Source organism: Chaetodon auriga, chromosome 2 (assembly GCF_051107435.1).
Source record: "Chaetodon auriga isolate fChaAug3 chromosome 2, fChaAug3.hap1, whole genome shotgun sequence".
NCBI lineage: Eukaryota > Metazoa > Chordata > Actinopteri > Chaetodontiformes > Chaetodontidae > Chaetodon > Chaetodon auriga.
Genome location: NC_135075.1, coordinates 18,729,667 through 18,750,314, shown reverse-complemented (window position 1 = coordinate 18,750,314; position 20,648 = coordinate 18,729,667). Strand labels below are relative to the sequence as shown.

The following is a 20,648-nucleotide window of genomic DNA, read 5'->3' as shown; positions in this document are numbered from 1 at the left end:
TACTTTTTACACCAGTATATTTGTTTGACAGCTATAGTTGCCCTTAAAATCAAGATGATGAGCTTATACAGTGACACGTTGTTATTGATTAAGCTACCCAGCAGTACACTAACAGTTAAGTGTTACTTAGGCGTTAATACATCAGTAAATATCTTACATTTTGGTATAGTTATACTTACTGTAATGGAGTATTTTTACCGTGTAGTACAACTCCTCTGGATACTCCCTCCCTCGCTATTTTACTTGTAGACTATTTGATTTTCACATTTGCCTGAAGATGCACCGCCCCTCTCTGGCGGCAGGGAGGTACTGCGTTCTGTGTGCGCTCGTTTACAGTAACCATGACAACCACTGGAGACGAAAGGTATCGCTAACACTTGTTAACTTCAGAAACAACTTGACCGAAGTGAAGTGTATTTTACTTTTACTTGGCAGTTTGCCGAGTAGTTTGCGGTAACAAAATGGACACGTCGGTTGTTTTGCCTGTTGAAGCGGAGGGGTTTGTTCAAAGTCTGAAGACTTTCTCCGTCAAGGAAGTGGGCTGTGCAAGGTAAGAAGACCTGACGGATAATTAGCTACAGCTAACGTTAGCAGGACTTATTTTAGCTGAGTTGTGCCTCATAAACTCCCCTGAGTGTACTGTGCAGCAGGTGCTGACATGGCAAGACGTGTGATAAAAGATAAAAACCCAAATAAGACGAGGAAACAGCAATCTAGGTCTTGGGACATCAAAAAATCAAGCACAGAAAGTACTCAAATCCTCTAACATAACGTTTCTTCATTTAACTTAGCAGTACTCTGATAGGAAATTACTTTATTACAGTGGTGAAAGAAGTACTCACATTTTTTATTTGAATAAAACTATACAATATATAATATATACACTATAATATATACAATATATATATATATAAATACTCTGTTACTCTGTTACGAATAAAAGTCCTGCATTCAAAACCTTACATAAGTACAGAAGTATTGTCATCCAAATATAAGTACCCATCATTCAAAAGGGGCAATTTCAAAATAATGTATATTATATATGGTTTTTAAAAAAAAAAAAATTAGTGATCCATACATATGTACATCACTTTAATATTGCAGCTGGTAATGGAGGAGCTAATTTTTATTACTTATACCTCCAGGTATCTTGTGACATCCCACACACCCATTTCCAGTCAAAACAACAAGCAAGCATACTATGCAGATTAAACAAGTGAAATTAAATAAAATATTTGATTACTTCTGTCACACACATTACAGTAGTGACAATTACCATACATCTGCCAGATGATTAATTAATGGTAACATTTTCTGATTCTGAGATTTCAAATAAAGTTTAAAGTCTCCAGGATCCAAGTCAAGTTATTCACTATTAACACAAAAGTTGGGTTAAAAGACCCAAAAGTTGGGTGAACAGATTAACACTGTGTCTGTTCCTCCAAGCTGGATCAAGAGCAGACAGGAAAGTCTTGCTTTTGCTTTTTTCTTCTTTTGATGTCTGCATTTTGCTGTCCAAACTGTACAAACCTGTAGTGTTGTGCAGAGGGGAAATGATTTTAGATTTTTCCACCGCGTTTGATTAAAGGCAGAAAAGCTCTGAGCCTTTATTTAAAAGAACTGAGTCAGAGCAGACCTCAAGGTTTTTGGGGGAGTTTGTTTAAGATATGTGGTGCATAGAAACTGAATGATGCTTCTCCATGTTTCCTCTGACTCCATGGACAGGGGACCTGACATCTGTGGACAGTTCATGAAGTAGCAGTTCATTAAGCTGTTTCATGATTCTTCTCTTTGTGTGTTGACAGGTGGTTCAGACAGCACGAGTACATCGAGAAACTGAACATGCAGGCGATACTGAATGCTTCTGCTATGCATGATGAGTTCGTCAAGGAGCTCCTGATATCATACGGAAAGGTGACTGCTACCTCTCTACATATGATGTTGAAAATGTCAGTGGTATTTACACAAGCCCTGCTAAAATCTAATCTACAGTATCTTTTTTCTTGTCCTCCCCCTCTTTAGATACCTGTTCTGGTCCATGAAATGATCCTCGTCGAAGTATGGAAGCAAAAAGTGTTTCCCATCTTATGTCAGCTGCAGGACTTTAATCCCAAGAACACATTTCATCTTTACATGGTGGTGAGTGTAAATCGAAATGTAAAATACTAATCGGCCTGCAGCGCTCATCACTGATTTCTGGTACTCTTAAATGTCTCCTTAGATCCACCATGAAGCCACGATCATAAACCTGCTTGAAACCATACTGTTTCATAAGGTCAGTGTGCACACAAATACATACTCTTAAATTATATTAATCTGCAGCATGATGTTTTAAAGCATGGATGGGATCACATGGTCTGGTGGTTTAGACTCTTGGCTCTTTCTGTTCATAAAGATAGCTATAAATTAAGCTTTATGTGGTGTGCTGAAAGAGTTTTGTGTGTTGTGTAGGATTCATGTGAGGCAGCTGATGACTCTGTTCTTGATTTGGTGGATTACTGCCACCGCAAACTCACCCTGCTGGCCAGCAAAGCAACCAGGGAGAGCATCACGACCCGTGACCAACACAACCTGACAGGCAAAGCAGCAGTTTCCTCCATAGAGGTAGGAAAATCTGAGACTTGTGCAGCTTTTGTTGGTTTCATTGTTCAAACTACTGCAGTGGAACCTTTCTTTCACTTAAATTGATCAGTCACATCATTCTTTTCACTTGGTGAAGGAGTTGCAGGTGCAGAGTGCTGCACTGGAGTTTGAAATCTCCCTGAAGGCCGTCTCTGTGCTGCGCTACATCACGGATCACACTGAGAGGTATTGCAGCGTCTGGACGGCTGATTTGAGGCTGAAACCATTTTTACATGTTTACACTTCAAACTAAGTTTTTTTTGTTAATTGACCATTTATTAATTCCCCAGTTGTTTCACAGCTAACGAAAGGAGAATGCTTTTTTTTTCTTTACAGCATCAGTGTTATCAATCGCATGCTGTGCACCCATAACATGCCATGCGTACTGGTTCAGCTGATTGACTGCTGCCCTTGGAGTCGCTGTACAGAAGGTATATTACACCTTTTGGATATCAAATGTGTCCTTAAATGTTTTCTTTTGCCTGATGAGTAACCCTTTATTCAATTTGTCTCCTCTTTGGCTCCTACTGAAGGGAAGGTAGAAAAGCATATAAATGGCAGATGGCAGAAGATTCCTGCTGAGGACCATCTAAAGATGACAAAGGTAGATGGTCAGGTCTGGATTTCCCTTCACAATCTGCTGCTGAAGGAAGACTGCCAACGGAAATATGACTTCAACAATTTCAACAAGAACCAGCTTCTAAAGGTATACAGTGAATGACTCTGCATCTGTCAGCGCTTGTCATCATTCCTTTACGTTCGTAGTCTTGTGCTGTGTGTTATTTTAGCTCATGAACCTGATTTTTGCTCCTCTGTCTACTACCTCCGCTCCTGTATATTATATGTAAACTGAGGCATAAGAAGTGTGTGAGAGTCTGATCATTGTGCGCCAGCTTGTTAAAACACAGAGTAGTTTCCAAGGTTGTTTTGACTAAGATGTTTCCTCCTATTATACGCTTTCTCATCCTCTTCCTGTTGCATTAATTATATAAGCAGAAGGCCTTGTGCATCCTCTTGTAGTCACACTTTTTTTTCTTGCATGCACTCTGCGTAACTCACTGTGAAAAAGTCTGATGATGTCTTATTGTTGCAGCTCCGGTCTTTCTTGACAGAGGTATTGATTGATCAGCTGCCAAACCTGCTGGAACTGCAGCGTTACCTAGCTCATCTTGCAGTTACAGACCCTGCCCCTCCAAGAAAAGAGCTCGTTTTAGAGCAGGTACACACTCACACAAGCACACACACAGTATTTTTACACCTGTGCATTTACCCTTAGCTTTGTTTTATGTAAAGATCCCAGAAATATGGAACCACATTGTGAAGGAGAATTCTGGGAAGTGGAAGGCGATAGCCAAGTATCAGGTCAAAGAAACCTTGAACCCATCTGAAAGTGACCTGAGGCTACAGGCACAGAGGTAATACTTTCCTCTCCTTATTACTTCTCAGTATTACACAGGTCTGAGTACTGAAGGCGCAAACAAATCAGCTCGGTTTATTTATGAGAAAAGTTTTGTTTTGTTTTGTTTTACCAGTTTGGCCCAGACATACAACCTGGATGTGATGGAGAGTTTACTCCCCGAGAAGCCAAAGTGTGGATCCTGTGGGAAAGAGGCTGCAAAGAGATGCTCCCGGTGTCAGGGAGAATGGTACTGTCAGAGGTAAGACTTATATACACAGATGTAACTCCAGCAGTAATGCAGATGCTGCTCTGGACTGTCGTGCTGAAGAGGGAGCTGAGCCTGAGGGCAATTTAATGATCAATGCACTTTACAAGCTTTTATAATGACTAAAAGAAGGTGATTGTCAATGTAATACGCTGTAATTAATCATCCCAGATGGCTTGAAACACCTCGTGTACAAGGTGGTTAGAAGAGCCTCTGGGCTACCTTGCTTAGCCTGCTGACACAGCAAAAATGTATGAATGAAGGATATAAATCTGTGCCATAAAAATCTGATTTTTTTTTTTTTTATTTACAGAGAATGTCAGGTGAAGCACTGGCCTAAACACAAGAAAGCCTGCCAGCTTATGGCTGAGGCCACAGAGAAGATCCAGAGGGACCTGCACATCCACAGTTAAGAGAGACCGTTGAAGCACATGGACTGGAAGATGAGACTCTGGAGTCAAGGAATGGGCTTGTGAATGCAAATACAAATGGATTCCTAAACATTTCATATAGAGAGTCTTCTTTGTTTTAATACTAGGAAAGATTATGTACCGCTGCAGGATTTTGTTGCTCCTTTTTGGTTTAAGCACTACAACGTTTGCTCCTCTTTCTTCTGTAATGACAGCTTTTATGCTTTGACTTTGTACTTTTTTGATTTTGGCACTGGACACTGCGGAGGTACGTTCCAAGAAGCAAATTAAAATACTTTAACTCCTCTAACCCTCTGTCTCGTCTTCTTGCCCAGTACTTTTAAGAAGACACGCACGTTGGTGTTTTCAAATGGCCACAAAAATGAGAAGGCCAAACTCTCTGCATTTAAATATAGCCAGTTATTTATACTCATCCGGTCAAAGTATCTTGGTTTGTCCCTCTTCTTGGTTAATATTCCTGCTAGCTGTGATCAGACTTTACCCTCCTTGAACGTGGCATTATTGACTAACTTGACTTTCTGCAGAGGATGTGATCCGTCAGTAAATACATAATAGGATGGGCTGCGGGACTGAGCATTAAACAATCACCGCTTTGAAGAAATGTAGCTTATTTATGTGTGTTTGAGTGCTGCTGCTGTGGTAAATAAAAGCCAGACTCATCACACTTTGAGACAGCGGTTGAGTTGTGGGTGGGGGGACTCTGCACGCCCACTCAGCTGTGCTCCGGACTCAGAAGCACCCCCTATGTGAAAACATTCCGGATGTCGGTACGGCTCAGTCTCATCTCAGTCTCTTTTCATGATAATGCCGCTTCCTCCTACAGCACAGGCTGAAAATATCTGAAGATGTGTAGTGTCTCGAGAAGAGTTCGGATCCCGCTTTTACGCTGATGTTACCGTGAAGAAGCGAGGCCTCCGTCTGCGGCTGTGTCTAACCGGTGATGATAGATTGTTTCCAGAGATGTAGCCGAGGCTGCTGCACACCTCCGTTACTTGGAAACAGTCAGAAAAATTGCGGAAAGTTTTTCTCTTCGGATGGAAGAAGTTTAGAGACAAAGCGGTTTCCACGGGGCCGTTTTCTCCTCTGATCTGGTGAGTTATACTCAAAGTTTGATTTTTCTTTGTAGTTTTTTTGTTTACCAAGCTCGTTGTTTTACACTTAACATTCGAGTATTCGTCCTCCGAGTCATCGTAAACGCATCTTTAATTGTTTTATTTACAGAAGGATCATAGACGAAGAAGTCGTGTTGTGTAAACGTACAGTAGATTTTCTACATGAACACGTTACAGTAATGTTTTACATCAGGTTTTATGGCTTCTTTCGTACCCTGCTTTACTTATGCTCGGTTTGCAGACTGTCCAAGATTACATAATTACAGACATGGAGGATGTGATGTATGAAAAACGTGTGTTACCTACAAAACATGTATCAAAAATACTAAAATGTAAATAAAATGTCAGATCTACTTGATGTGAAAGCAGCCAAAACAAAGAAACATTATACAATACTTGAATCTAACATTTACTCTAGCTCTGTACTTGTAGTATACGGAGTATTTCTGTTTTATGCTACCACACTTACACTCCAGTACATGTATTTGACAGCGATAGCATTTACGTACAAAACATATGATCAGTTTATGAAATGTGACATATTGGTATAAAGGAAACAGTATGTGAATTAGTTAGAATTAAAATTAACTCCACCATCACTGACTTTAACATTAAAATACTGTTTATACATTAAATCATCACCCTCCAATAATATAACATGTAATGGAGCCATTCTACTGCATAATCAGTACTTTAACTTTTGGTGTTTTAAGTACATGTAGCTGATCATACTTCTGTACTGTTCTGTCAAGGAAAATGTCATTAAGTTTCAGATTGTGGTATTGTGGTATTGCTATATTTACTTAAGTGAAAGGAAGTGATAAGTGACACTTCTGCTATCACTGTATGTAATTCTCTTAGTGTGACAAAGCTGTCTAAAATGTAATAGCTCATTTGATCTTTAAAAACATATTTTGTTCTCTTTTAGAGCAGAACCAACATTCAGTCAAATGTCAGCTTTTTGAAAACACCACATAAAAAACAACTTCAAGGACACTGCTGGTTGCTGTGACTTACTCATAAAGTGAAATGAAATACAACCTTGGAATTTCAAGATCACATTTTTTTGAGTGCTAAAACAAGAGCAGTCTTTGCCAGGTACCACTGTGTTATTGTGCGCTTTCCCGCCTCTCAGTGATAATGGAGGAAACCAGGCTCTGAGTGACACAATGTGGGGAGAGTTCATCGAGCTCCGTGACCTGAGGCCGGACAGAGAGCAGATAGAGCTGACCGGTAGTCGCTCGCCCTGCTCGCCTCCGCGCCTGGAGAGAGCCAACGCCCTGAGGATCAGCCCGGGGAAGGTCCCAGATCTGCTGAGTCGGGTGGGCATCATCAGAGTCCTGAGCAGCGCCCAGGACCCCCAGCTCACTGAGGAGAGGGGAGAGGGACACAACTTCCAGCCCTGTAGCCATGCTCAGCCCACGTGGTGCGACCTGTGTGGAGACTTCATCTGGGGCCTGTACAGGCAGAGCCTGCGCTGTGTCAGTGAGTTGGCTTACGTAGGCTGTTTGTACGTTTGGTGTGTGCATATGTGTGTGCAGATGCATGATCAGAAAGGAGAGCGAGACTGAGAGAAAGAGGAAATTTGGTCAAAGATGTAGCTGCTGATGTAGGTGCACGCATGTAACTCTGGCCCTTAACTTGTACAAGTCATTGTTTTTACTTCGAGATTAGCCATGCTGTTAATATTCTCCATGTTGTCTTCCAGGAGAATGTTTTTGATGAAACAGTGTCTAAAATGAAAGCAGTCGTTTAAGTGGTTTTTGTGGTTTGGTCATTATTTAGGCTCAGGGTCGGTTACAGATCTGTATGCTCCACTTGCTCAACTTTAATCTTAGAGTTGCAGTAGTCCTTATTTCCTTTTCATTGACTGAAACCCACTGAAATGTAGCTGTGGTTTCTGTAAAGCAGTTACTGTGCGGAAAACAATGCTTCTTAACAGTAATCTGAATATGAAACCGCAATCCAATCATAATGAAACACAGGAAGACAAATCTTTAATGATGACAACTATAAAGACAAAGAAAACATCATTAGATGCTAATTGAAATGGGACACAAGATATTTGGATCTCACCTCTGTATTTCACAGCTGCACTCAATGGGTGGAGTGTAGCCATTTATTTGCCACTAGTTTATATATTTATATATATTGCAACACATAAGGGAGAGGATGGTAAATGCAGGGGAAAGCTGAGTGACTATGACTGCAGTGACCGTTACTGGCCAGAGGAGGACATCCGTCCATTAGACCTGCACTCACCAATTACATCACATTCATGTTTAACATAGATGAGCTGTATTTAAGTGCTTGCCGGCGTCTGTCTAAACTCAGTGACTTTCTGCACTTACAGACTGCAGATTCACGTGCCACTACCGCTGTCGTGCCCTGATCCGGTTGGACTGCAGCTGGGACCGGGGCTCTGTGGCTGACCACACGTGTGTCGTGGAGCACACCATAGAAACAGACACAAATGTGGTAAGGGCCTTTTGTATTTAGCAGTAAGACTGGTTCAGTACTCTCCAGTTGTCTGTAATATGCAGCCTTGTAATGATACGCACAATCAAAGTGGTAGTGGTCACTTGCTTTTTATGGCTTCTGGTAGCTTATACAGGCATACTTGCATGTGACGCTGTGTGCTAGCAGGTTTTATTACTGCCAGGCTCATTTATGAAACAAATTCATTGTTTTATGGCCAAAAACAGCAACCATTTTGAGCTGCACGGGTTCATAATTAAAGGTGACCCTGTCAGAGTCATCTGTATATTTGCTGTAAACATTCAAGCAGGCAGCACCATGTAGGAGCCAGTTAGCAGCATCACACTGTAAAGGGAAGTAAAGGGGTTTGAAGGAGAAGTAGTTGAGAAACACAAAACGTTTCAGGTAATACCTTTTGCAAGATCTGATTCAACTGCAAGAAACCTGTTTGTAGAATTTTTGAGCTTGTTGTTACACCAGTTAATGGTGAATAGTGTCCTACAGAATGATGTTCTTTAATTAATGCTTTTTCAGCGTAGAGGAAGTTCTGGCTGCTGTACATCTAATATTTTTACCGTCAAGACTCCTCACGATGCTTTTCTGCACCACGTGACTGTTATTTATAAAGAGGGGAGTCAAGGCTAGTGGCCAGCTGTTCCAGCAGTAGGGTTTGTTCTCTTGGTAACAGGTTTTATTCCCTCTCTATCAAGCACTTGTTGCTTATCAAAGGATGACTGGAATGTAAAAACTGCAGCAAGCTGTTCAGCAGAGTATGAATGCTATGAGGACGTGGCGAGATAATTTGTCGGTGCTTCGGCTTTTGTGTGCACACTGTAGACCTCTCACACAACGGACATGTTGATTTGACTTAGGGGGAAGAGCACAGGTGGAATTAATACTATTTTATTATAGTGGATTGAACCAGTAAGCAGTGCCAGTGAGTCAGCGTGCAAAGTGCCAGATCTATCTCACCTGAATGAAATGCAGCCATAATTAATGTTATTAATAACATGTGTTTATCCTGCTATGACTGGTTAAAATATCTGCAATGAACACAATCTCTTATAAACATGGCAAAACATACAAACAATACAAAACACGCATGACCAGATCTTTATGTCCTGGCAGCAAAAGAGCTGAATCTTATCTTTTTTCTTCTTTTTTTTTAATCATTTTGACTTTGTACCACGAAATGTTTTAGATTTGGTTCAATCCTGCTCAATGTGAGAACAGCTGGAGTGTTTCTGGGCATAGCAGCCCACATACGTACAGTGTGTGAACTCATTTCACAGCAGAAGGCTCCAACGTACTTCCTGCCATTACATATTAGCCAATACTTGTGCTGAAAGCCAGTATGGTAAAAAAAAAAAAAAAAAAAAAAAAAAGATGTGAGCAGCTCCTCAGCATGTCAGAAAAACAAGGAGGTTATTTCGAAATGTCTTCACCAGTTGGACACATGCCCTTTGTTTCTGGGTTCACCTCCGTTGTATTACTTGAATCAATTAAAAGTGTAGGATGTGAGTCGGATGTTCCAGATAAACAAAGGAAAAAAGGATTGTTTATCTCTCAAAGCTATTTCCATCTCAGCTTTAAATGCTGGTCGGTTATATTATGGCCAATACTGCTTTGTGTTTAATCAGGTCAGCATCTGCACCGATGCCACAAAGAGAACAAGAGGTGAATCCGTTATTGTCATTATCAAGTCATCTGTCTAGCATTTTCTCAGTAATCTGATTCATTGATTGTCTATAAAATGTCAGAAAGTTATGAGAAAGGCCCTTCACAAGTTACAGGGTGACACCAAACTATTCCAAACTCAAATTTTATTTATAATGAAGCAAAAAAAACAAACAGAAAATATTCATGTTTGAATTTGATGTGAACACTCTTTACAATAACTCTGACCTTCCCATTTATCCGAGCTTGGGACTGGCAGCTAGAAATACATGTGCATCCCCAGTGGCTGGGAAGCAACCCGCTGGGGATGGGGGGGCACCAATGTGATCAGTACTGTGATCAGCAGATGACCTACTCCACCTCCTGAGCCACAGTCACCCCAGCAAAATGAATTTTAGGTGTCTAAAGGGAAACTTTATTTATTGTGCAAAAAAATGGTTCCTGTCTGTGTTTCACTTTTACATCGATGGTAAACGGACTGTATTTATACAGCACTTTTCTAGTCTGTTGACCTCTCAAAGCGCTTTTTACAACTGAAGTCTGCATTCACCCATTTACACACAGATTCGTACCTGCGCATTACAAGCATTAACCATTCACACACACTCACACAGCAATGGCACAGCATCAGGAGCAATTTGGGGTTCAGTGTCTTGCCCAAGGATACTGTGACATGTGGACTGTCGAGGCCAGGGATCGAACAGTGACCTTCTGATAAGTGGACGACCTCTCCTGAGCCACGGCCGCCCCACACAATGTGTTTGAATTAATATTACTGCTGCATTAATGTGCTCATTTTAACTATTTTATAACCGTTGGGTTGTTTAATCTACAGTAATGCATCATATTCTGTATGATCATCATGTTTGCAGTGTTGCTGTCCTGTGAAAACCACACATCTCTAAAAAGTCAACTGTTCATGAGCTCAAAAATCAGCTCTGCGACAATGTATTTTCCATCTGAGCCAGTTTATTTAGTTTAAGACGGAGAATCTTCTCAGCCCATAAAGAAAGTTAATCTGTCAGTTTACGAGTAAAAAAATTCACATTCAACTATAAATTTGTAGATACATGGTTTTCACTGGACAGGAAGGGTATGAAAAAATGTAATCTTAAAAGTAACTGTCAGACAAATGTAGTGGAGTAAAAAGTACAATATTTGCCTCTGAGATGTAGCAGAGTAGAAGTATAAAGTTGCATAAAATGGAAATAAGTAAACGGACTATCCCACCACTGGTTTGCAGCACGCTCAAGCAAACTAAGGAAAATGTAACTTTACTCGGCAGTCGCGTCCAACTTTTGAAGTTGGTGCGCATCATTACAGTGCCCTCCATCTGTGTCGTGATTGGAGGGATGATCCTCTGGTGGGAGCGCGCTGTCCCATCATCACGTGACTCGGTACACGTTCAGCGGGGAGGCGGCAGACAGAGGGGGGCACGTGGGGTGCAGTCTTCGGCATTTCCCCTGGTCGTCCAATCGCGACCGGCCGCGGTGGTTTTGTGTATTTTCCAAACTCAACTGCACCGGGGTGGGGCGTCCGCGGGGGGAAGGAAGCGAGGCAGCAAGGGCGGGGGCCACCGTACATCCTGTTTCACACACACTCAGTTTGTTCATTGGAAACGTGGCCGGTAGGTTAAGATAGAGTAAAAACAAGTGTCAGGTTTTTGTCGAGTCGACTGTTTTTATCGAGACATTACAGAGATATTTCGTGGTCTGCGAGGTTAGTGAACCGTTGAAGTTAATCGCCATTATTTAGAACATTTGAGCCAGACTGCTGTTGTCAGGTTTAAGAGAGCTTTACTTAAACACTTTTAGTTATCAGTGACAAAGGTTTTAATGGCAGTCAGTATGAAAGACGAGGCTGGCAACTCGGACAAAAGTCCTTCTTTCGAGATGACCTGGGGCAGCTCCACCAGCAGCGGCTACTGCAGCGAGGAGGACTCCGACTCCGAGTTTGAGCAGTACTTCACCGCCCGGACATCTTTCTTCCCCAAAACCCGGAAAGCTAACGTTAATGCTAACGTGAAGAAGGTGAGAGGCAGACATAACAAACAAAAAAACAAGAATAAATTGTCAAAAGTAAATGTTAGGCTTGAATAAAAGTCACATCCTCTTTTTAAAAAGGGGAAGTCGGACAGGAGGATGGAGGATGGGTGGTTCGTCACAGCTACTCTCGCGTTATTTGATGTATCTGCTCCCTGTGACCTTTCTTGTTTGTATTTCGTTTAAGTTGAGTATGTTATGCATATGTTAGCAGGATGTATCTATCAGCTGCACCCCTTGTCTGGAGCAGCTGTCTGTGTTTTGCTCAAGGGCACCCCGGCAGACAAGATGCTCGCCAAGTGAGCTTCAGGCTCAGGGTGGAGTTCTGGTTCCTCCAGTTTAGAGTAAACAATCCTGAGTCGTGTGAACTTAATCATAAAATGCATATCAGCATGGAAACGGGGCTTATAAACACATTGGTGCAATCTTTGTATTGTAAGCACAGAGCCACAGCTTTACTCAAGCTGAGGAGAACAACCCAAATGTCATGTTTGGTGACGCACACCGGCTTCTCAAGTTTCCAGCCTAACACCCACCATTCATTGACTATTCCTCCAAGTGTCTCGCATTAATTTCTCAATCACAGATGAGTCAGGGGTTGTTTTGGGTTTGCTCATTTTCTGTTCCTTTTGTCACCCACACCCACTCATGTATCGGCTTTCTTTACTGAGGAACAGATGCAGTTTACTGTAAAAGTCGCTGACAGTCACTGTTTTCTGTCCCTGTGCAGAAGCCATTTTTGTTTTATGGTGTTGGCTCTTTCAACATCACGTTTTTGATATGACACTCCTTTTGAAGGCACATAGACACACAGTTTTTTGCATGTGTTTATTGCTCTATTGGAAAGCTCAACTTTGCAATTGATTATATTATATATTATACATATTGATTTATTGACTTGATTGCAGCAATATATTAGCTCAGCAGTCTTCCAATCTGCCTAAGGATTGCCACTATTGATCTTCTCCTGTTTGACATGGATTTATAATCTACTGAGCCCTTTTGATGTTTGCAACTTCGCCTGGTTTGCTTTTCATTAGACAATCCGTACTCATGAAAACATGAATACAGGTTAGAGTTAGATACATTTTGTACACTTACATGCAAAAATGGTTTTTTCATTGCAATGGAGAAATCTGCACAAGTGTCAATGCAGATGTTGGCAGCCTTCTTAGGGCTGTAAGGATAATGATATTCAGAAAATACTCCTTGGGAAACCCCTGCTCCTGCCTCGAGGAATTGGCTGCAGTACCGTTTAATTTTAATTTTGTACAGAAAATACCATCTTGCCCTAATTAAGCTGATGTCCATGGGGACACTAGAGGCCAAATGTGCATGACTATAACATGACTGATACATGACTGGGAGTGTGTGGTTGATGAGGCAGCTGACTTCACAGGATGTGCCTGTACAACAAGGGAGGGCATTGTCTCTCCCACTTGTGAGAGCCGGATAGGGGAGGCTATTTTTACATGAATACCAAGTTGAGGAATGCAATGCAAAACCGTTGGTTGCAGTCATTGCAGACAGCTGCAAGTTGCACATACCCTCCCCTTTCTCAGCCTTCCTCCTCCCTCCCTTTACCCCTCCTACGCTGAGGGGTCAGAGCAGTCCAACAGGATTGGGCAGAGCTGACATCATTGTTTTCGCATTTGCTACGTTGACAGGAAGTAGAGAGGCTGATGCAACTGGTGCTCACTGTTAGAAATGAAGGAAATTGATATAAAGTTAATTAACAACCACTTCACTAAAGTGTGTGTGTCTATAATCCTCTTCTGAGGAACATTAAGCAGTGTTGGTTGGAAGAGGAACTTGTTTAAATCTAATTTTGATCACACCACTGTTGCTTTTACGTGGTAGCTCCACAACTACCCCCAACCTAATGTTAAAATGTATGAATGCAATAAAAAAAACACAATGTTGACACATCCATTTTCATACAACAGCAGCATGTTGTAAAGAGATTTCTTCCTGTGTGAAAGTCGTGCCCTTGTGAACTGCACTTACTCAAGAGGGTCATCAACACTTCTGTTAGTAAAAAAAATCTAAGTTATCTGTAACTTCTGTCATTGTTACAGAACAAGACATTTTTAATGTTAAAACACATGGCTGTGTCCGTTCTTGTACGTGCTCCAGTACAAGAATGGAGTTGCTGTAGTTCCTGTTGTGGTTTGGAGGTTAGCACTGACACCTGCTGGTCTAACACTGTCACTGTCCCCACCAGGATGAACAAATTGAATGGGGAAAGCAAGAGTTGACCACTGCAGATATTCAGCAGAAGGTGAAGGAATACAATGTTCAAATCAACAGCAATCTGTTCATGAACATGGTGAGTAGCGATTGTTCACAACATATCCATGCATTTTAGTATAAAGGTGTTTTTTTTTCTTCATTTTGACTTTTTGAATTTCCTCCACAGAACAAGGATGGTTCCTACACTGGCTTCATAAAAGTTCAGTTCAAGTTGGCACGACCTGTGTCAGTTCCACCTCCAAAGAAAGGTCACGATGCTGGTGGGAGGAAGGCACCCGGAGTGAAGCGTCGCACCTCTTTCTACCTGCCAAAGGATGCATCCAAGCACCTGCACATAAGCTCACGCACTTCTGCCCGGGAGGTCATCGAGGCTTTGTTGAAAAAGTTTACTGTGGTGGACAATCCTGGCAAGTTTGCCCTGTTTGAGCGCAGCGAGCGTCATGACCAAGGTATCGCTCTGCTTTCATTCTGTTTGCATGTTGATTTTTTTGTTTTTGTTTTTTTTTTCATGGAAATTTGTGTGCTGTAAGCTAAACCAAGTCTTTTTGCCGGCCTCTTTCAGTTTATATTCGCAAGCTGTCTGATGATGAGCGTCCCCTCCGTCTGCGTCTGGCTGCTGGGCCCAATGAGAAAGCCCTTAGTTTTGTTCTGAAGGAGAATGAAACTGGAGAAGTCAATGTGAGTGCAACATCAACATGAGAACAAGGGATCCAAATCATGTGTTTGATCCCGTAAACATGGTAAATCTACTGCACATCCGCTAATGTGATTTTCCTCTCTTCCTCACAGTGGCATGCCTTCTCTATGCCTGAGCTGAAGAACTTCCTGCGCATTCTGCAGCGTGAAGAGGAGGAACACGTTAAGCAGATAGTGCAGCGGTACGCTCTGGCCCGCACTAAAATGCAGGAGGCTCTGACTGGCTCGACCCCCGGCTGAGACGACTCTACACCGGGGGTTTAAACGTGCACCTCTTGGCTGGACAATCGCCTGAAGATGACCGGTCATCGCTGCATCCAAAGATCCCTGAGAGCATGACTCAAAACGCCTCTTCGGTGAACAAGAGAGTGAGACAGGGCGCGAGACAATGAGAGAGAGAGAGCTAGCGCGAATGTGCGTGTGAAATGATGCGAGAGATGAGAAGTGCCTTACACCTGGAGAGTCTGATGTGCCTGAGAGAATGAGTTGAGAGAAGTGAAGACTGGCAGACGAGACAGTGGTTGTATCCAGTAATGTCTTTTGCTATTGGGTACCATCTGATTATCCTGTGGACCTCAGCTGTGTCACTTTAACTCTAAAGAAAATGTCAGTAATGGTTCTGGCATTTTTAGGCATTAACAAAAAGTTGTAATGGAGCAGATAATCTCTTGTCTGCAAGTTAATTCATTTTATTTTCCCAGAATACAAAATTGTTAACATGTCCAATCATGATATTACTGCCAAATTTAAAAAAAAAAACTCAATCTGGTCCTTTTGATCAACCTACCGTTGAAAACCATTCATCTTTTCACTTACCCCGTTATAAAGTTAAATACACATTTGTTGCTGAAAGGTTTTGGATTTTCATTTGACCCAAGTCTGCCATGTCATCTCCACACCCCTGATGGGTGCAACTCTTTTTTTATTTTACTGTCAATTTGTGAGCTTGACTGATGTATGGACATTTGTATGCATTTATGAATGTCAGAGAGCAGTGTCGAAGTCACTCTGGTTGACTGCAATCTTGAATGGATATTGGTATACATGTGTTTCACTGGAAGCTGTGTGTCATTCCTTATATCTTTGTTTTTCTCTGTCCTTTTAAAGAAAATGTTTGTCTTCTGTTTCTCAGTTTATTGTTTTCGTCTATGCACAAACTTACATGTTGTAGCACCCTTCAACTGTTGTGACAAATGTGCACTGCGTTCAGTAAAGAATTCCCCAGATCTATCAAGTTTTTCTATTTTTTCAAATATCATATGCAGCTAAAAGTAAATTGTTTGATATGGCATTTCTTATATGCAAGCCCCCTATACACTCAATTCACGTTTTAGACCTACTGTTCAATGCATTTTTATCTGGTCCTTGCAAAGATTGACGTCCAGATGATGTCTGGTCGTCCAAGTTCAACGTATTGCTTTAAGTGTCTCGGTGGCGCCTGTCTGTCAGATCAGCTGATCACCTTCTCGCAAGGACCAAAACAGCTAACGCTAGCTTAACGTAGCTGGTGGTATAAGCTATGACAGGACATGACCATTTAATCGTCTGTGACAAGGTAGGATATTTACCAGGAGCACGTTCTTGTCGGTGTTTTAGCAAAGACAGTCCTGTGTTTGTTAACGAGACGGTGCCCAGTCTTGTCTGGCTAGTTATCATTTAGCTAATGTGGCTAACCTGCGTCAGTGGTAGAAGCTAACAGGCTAACTCACCTCTATGCAGGTACCGTTAGCGAGTTATTATTAGCCACATTAGACGAATATCAAGAGGACGCTTTTGTGAAACAAACGGTCTGTGTTAGACACGAAACAATGGCTGTGTTTATAAGTCAGCACAGCAATGTGACTAACGTTATTAATCATAATGCCTGCGCTTAGTGTGCGGTAGTTGTGTGGCCCAGTTCGTTAGCTTCCGGCAAAGCTAGCATAACGTAACGCTACAGTATAAATCCTTGACAGTACGAAAACGTTGGTTTAGCGTGTTGACATTTTTACAGTTTACTGTACTCTCATCTAGGTTTGACAATAGGTCTTGTGTCGGCGTCTTTGATTCATTTGCGTCTCCGAATTGGACAAACTCGATGTATGGGGTAAAATTTGCATTCATCACATTGACAGTAGCGTTGATCCAACAGTCATTTAAAAGGTCGCATCTTAAAACCACCAAACAGAGAATGTCCAGTCTGACTGGGATTGTGTTCTGTCTTTGTGCACTTTTATTTTTCAGATCCTGGCTTTGGAAAGGAATTGAGAGCCACCAATCAGACTGAAAGCTTTAACCGGAGACTAACTATGCCTTATCTCTGAGAATGGGAGGAAGTGGATCCAAAGCCAAAGGTGTATGGCCTTTCTCAGGCAGTGGAGCTGGGAGCGATTCATCCAGCGATGGGAACGAGCAGTCTTTGGCCCGACTCAAAGGCTCCAGGAACGCAACGCCGTTTGTGTTTACCAGGAGAAGGTAAATAACACACAAATGGAAAACAGCAAAGGGTCCATTCACCCACGTCATAACATATTTTCTTAGGTCATTCCTAGTGGAGGTAGTTTTGGTTTTGTCAGATGAGGTGTTGAGATATCCATATCTGGGATTTCTGGCGCACAATGCAATGGAAGTGAATGGTTATATAATAGAGACATTTTATGCCTCTAATATATAGGGCAAAATAGAGAGCTGACACAAAACAAGGGGAGAGAGAAAATGGGGAATGTCATTGCAAAGGTCCCAGGCCAGATGGAAGCGGGCGCGCCGTGGTTCACGGTCAGCGTCCTAACCCTCAGGCCACCAGGGTGCCCCAAACAAAATATTACTTCTTACACTCAGCAATTCTGTGTTTCTGGAGAGAATTTCCTGGTTACACAGGATAATCCACAGACTTTCCTGTCAGCAGCTTTCAGGTTTGAAAACTGTCCACAGTGAGATATGTGACATATACCTGGTTTCAGAGGCAGATCAATTAAATTCAGTAACTTCAGTCATCCACAGGGGGACAGTTAAAAAGAATAGTACCACAAGGCACGTGTCTATAAAGTAAATTTACACACGGCAGCAAGAGACACACATACCGATACCGATTTCTTGTAACAACAAAACCAGCTGAGTTCGTGTTGCAGAATGAAGTGTGGAGATAACGTTAGTTCTGGTTATGTGAGACTGCACAAAAAGCAACAATTTCCCATATCCAAGCTACTACTCTGGTTATTTAATTAGCTTCAAATGAAGTTTAACGTTCACACAGTTTCACACACTATCTGCAGTATACATTGCTACAGTATGTGGGTCTACAATAGATAGCTACATTAGCCGCAGAATGTGCTAACGCCACCTTTCAGATGCTAACTAGTAAAATAAACAGCAAAGCAACATAAAAATGGCAAAACTTACAGGTTCTTAGTTTGAAGTCAGTATCAATCCACCCTTGACCTTCCGTGAATTCTGCATGTATTGGCCCTCAAAGCAGTCCAAAGGTAAATAATCAGTATGTGGCGATCTACAAGGAAAGTGTATGAGCAAAGCGACCAGTTACTCTACATTAAATGAAGCTTGACTACACTGAAGCTACCTCCTGAATTGTTATGTGTTGGTTCTTGTCAAGTCAAAAACAGAGAAATTGGCATGCTTTCCCTGTAATGTTACCTTCCACATCTTTCTGTTACTCTGTGTTATAGCTACGAAAATAGTAGTTAGAGGATGTGACTCCTGATCTATGAGTGCGTGCATAGCCCTCTACCTGCATATTATCGTAATCACTGTAAAGCGCATTATTTTTAATATGCTACTTGCTAAGTGCATCAGTCAGTGGTGGGATGGTGGGGTCAGAAAGGTCAAAACTTCTGCACATTAAACTTAGATACCACTGTAGGTAAGTGAACAATAGTATTTATGTATTGACTGATGCATCGTTGATGCAAACTTTATCACCACCTACAGGTCCGGCATGCTTGTTTGATCGTTTTGTGTGTTCCTGTGTGTGCAGACATATTTTGTAAAACAAAGATTGTGTGGCCAGATTTCTTTTTTTTTTTTTTAAATGGAGAGGGAAAATAATCCATTTAAAAAAATATCTGTTTACGTGTGATCAGGCCTGAGACTGATGTTGACTTGCTCTGTTGGCAGTTCTTTGTACTATGACGAGGACGGAGACCTTGCCCATGAATTCTATGAAGAGACGGTGGTGACAAAAAATGGCAGAAAAAAGTCCAAGTTGAAGAGGATTCAGAAAAATCTGATTCCACAGGTGAGCTAGGGTCACATTTTGACAATGCTGATCTGGTCAAAGGATGTTTTGAAAGATTCATCAATCTGAATATTGTGTGTTCTATTTTTCAGGGCATTGTGAAGCTCGACCACCCCTGTATTCATGTAGATTTCCCAATCGTCCTCTGTGAGGTGTGAAAAGTTGCACAGGACTGATTCACTATGAAGTGCAGCCACAGGTACTCAAACGAAGAGTTGTTCCGGTCTCCAGGCATTGCGGTCAAGACTGGAGCTGTGGTCTGGAGAGCAAAACGAAAATTCAAACTGTCATATTAAACTGATATATTGAATGAAATGTTATACATTTGAATTCAACTATAGTCAGAGGGTGTCCTGTTCACAAAAATCCATATTTTGATATTCACAAAGTAGTGATGGTACAGGTTGTGTTTCCACTACCCAGCTGAGATGTAAGCAGTCTTAGAGAATACATGAGATGAAGTTGTATTTCTCTTGTGAGGTTTTTTTGCAGGGAAAACCATCCTTGATGCGAAAAGGCTTTAATGGTTTATGCCTTCTGTGAGACGTAGTGTGAAACTGTATGCGTCCTTGTATGTGTACATGTGTGCACTTAGGTTTGTTGGAGTGAATGCGTGTGAGAGGGATTGAAGATGTAGCTACAGGGTAGAATAATGAAGGATTGTGAAATTTATTGTATATATGGTCATGTTCTGTGTTGTCACGTCTGAGTCTGTCTCAGTTACCGAAGCTCAGACCTGCACTAGTGAACATAATGTACTGTAAATAATTTCAGATTTCTTTAGTTGGAAATACTTGAATAAATGGTTTACTGAGCTGAATATCTTGAGTCAAGGAATCATCTATTGTGTTGGTTATGGCCTCTTATTAATGCTGCTTTAGGTCTAAGCAGTATCTGCGCAGTATTAGTCCCATACACATCTTATTTTGGATGTAAATTGATTTAAAAAAAAGGTTGATGTTTGAAGTAACATTTCAACACCTTGGAAAATAAGCATATTCACTTTCTTGTCAAGAGTTAGATGAGAAGGTTGGTGTCACTCTTGCATCTGTCTTCAGGTTTTGTGTGTGAAACATACAAGATATAACGTGTTAATCAGTGAGCTTTAGAAGTGCTGGATGGATTTTGCTACCTTTCAAAGGAGCCAGGCTAGCTGTTTCCCCCTGATCACAGTCTTCATGCTAAGCTAAGATAGCCGGCTACTGGCTTCAGCTTCGTATTGAATGCACAGACATGAGAGTGGTATGTCTTTCCATCTACAAAAATGGAGACTAAAAAATGGGAAAATGAGAGAGCGTGAGCCTCAGTTTTACACTGAAAACTCATTGAGTACATGTTGCAATAAATTTAGTTTGCTAAGAGTGAATGGGCAAGCTTAGATTGCCTTCAATCAACTTATCACTTTCCAAGATGTAGTCAGCGATTCCTGTACTTCCACGACA

General features: G+C 41.5%; 3 protein-coding genes across 5 annotated transcripts; all 3 read left to right on the top strand.

Annotated features, from left to right (window-relative positions):
• The first annotated feature begins 397 nt into the window (after positions 1-397).
• On the top strand, positions 398-4,968 carry zmynd10 (zinc finger, MYND-type containing 10). Of its 2 annotated transcripts, none has more exons than XM_076749717.1 (12): positions 398-550; positions 1,806-1,914; positions 2,023-2,139; positions 2,222-2,275; positions 2,452-2,589; positions 2,720-2,808; positions 2,959-3,053; positions 3,156-3,328; positions 3,716-3,841; positions 3,916-4,037; positions 4,155-4,280; positions 4,600-4,968. In XM_076749717.1, the coding sequence occupies exons 1-12, from the start codon at positions 462-464 to the stop codon at positions 4,697-4,699; spliced, it is 1,338 nt and encodes a 445-aa protein (XP_076605832.1). In that variant the 5' UTR covers positions 398-461; the 3' UTR covers positions 4,700-4,968. The 2 variants fall into 2 exon arrangements, with proteins under 2 accessions (XP_076605832.1, XP_076605824.1); XM_076749709.1 differs by having other exon boundaries at positions 2,452-2,604.
• A 516-nt stretch (positions 4,969-5,484) lies between these two features.
• LOC143326035 (ras association domain-containing protein 1-like) lies at positions 5,485-16,202 on the top strand. 2 transcript variants are annotated; one of them, XM_076739501.1, is made up of 7 exons: positions 5,485-5,808; positions 6,965-7,314; positions 8,183-8,307; positions 14,251-14,355; positions 14,446-14,728; positions 14,842-14,957; positions 15,069-16,202. In XM_076739501.1, exons 2-7 carry the CDS (start codon positions 6,999-7,001, stop codon positions 15,213-15,215), a joined length of 1,092 nt encoding a protein of 363 aa, XP_076595616.1. In that variant the 5' UTR covers positions 5,485-5,808; positions 6,965-6,998; the 3' UTR covers positions 15,216-16,202. The 2 variants fall into 2 exon arrangements, with proteins under 2 accessions (XP_076595616.1, XP_076595626.1); XM_076739511.1 differs by lacking the exons at positions 5,485-5,808; positions 6,965-7,314; positions 8,183-8,307 and adding an exon at positions 11,567-12,014.
• A 210-nt stretch (positions 16,203-16,412) lies between these two features.
• tusc2a (tumor suppressor 2, mitochondrial calcium regulator a) lies at positions 16,413-20,026 on the top strand. The gene is made up of 4 exons (XM_076741137.1): positions 16,413-16,530; positions 17,199-17,429; positions 19,086-19,206; positions 19,299-20,026. Exons 2-4 carry the CDS (start codon positions 17,281-17,283, stop codon positions 19,362-19,364), a joined length of 336 nt encoding a protein of 111 aa, XP_076597252.1. The 5' UTR covers positions 16,413-16,530; positions 17,199-17,280; the 3' UTR covers positions 19,365-20,026.
• Positions 20,027-20,648: the final 622 nt, after the last annotated feature.

Coding starts and splice junctions, on each gene's coding strand:
- zmynd10 (XM_076749709.1), top strand. CDS start 462: ATGGACACGTCGGTTGTTTTGCCTGTTGAAGCGGAGGGGTTTGTTCAA. Junction 2,140..2,221: donor CATTTCATCTTTACATGGTG/GTGAGTGTAAAT, acceptor ATGTCTCCTTAG/ATCCACCATGAAGCCACGAT. Junction 2,605..2,719: donor CAGCAGTTTCCTCCATAGAG/GTAGGAAAATCT, acceptor CACTTGGTGAAG/GAGTTGCAGGTGCAGAGTGC.
- LOC143326035 (XM_076739501.1), top strand. CDS start 6,999: ATGTGGGGAGAGTTCATCGAGCTCCGTGACCTGAGGCCGGACAGAGAG. Junction 7,315..8,182: donor GCAGAGCCTGCGCTGTGTCA/GTGAGTTGGCTT, acceptor CTGCACTTACAG/ACTGCAGATTCACGTGCCAC. Junction 14,356..14,445: donor GCAATCTGTTCATGAACATG/GTGAGTAGCGAT, acceptor TTTCCTCCACAG/AACAAGGATGGTTCCTACAC.
- tusc2a (XM_076741137.1), top strand. CDS start 17,281: ATGGGAGGAAGTGGATCCAAAGCCAAAGGTGTATGGCCTTTCTCAGGC. Junction 17,430..19,085: donor TTTGTGTTTACCAGGAGAAG/GTAAATAACACA, acceptor CTCTGTTGGCAG/TTCTTTGTACTATGACGAGG. Junction 19,207..19,298: donor AGAAAAATCTGATTCCACAG/GTGAGCTAGGGT, acceptor TCTATTTTTCAG/GGCATTGTGAAGCTCGACCA.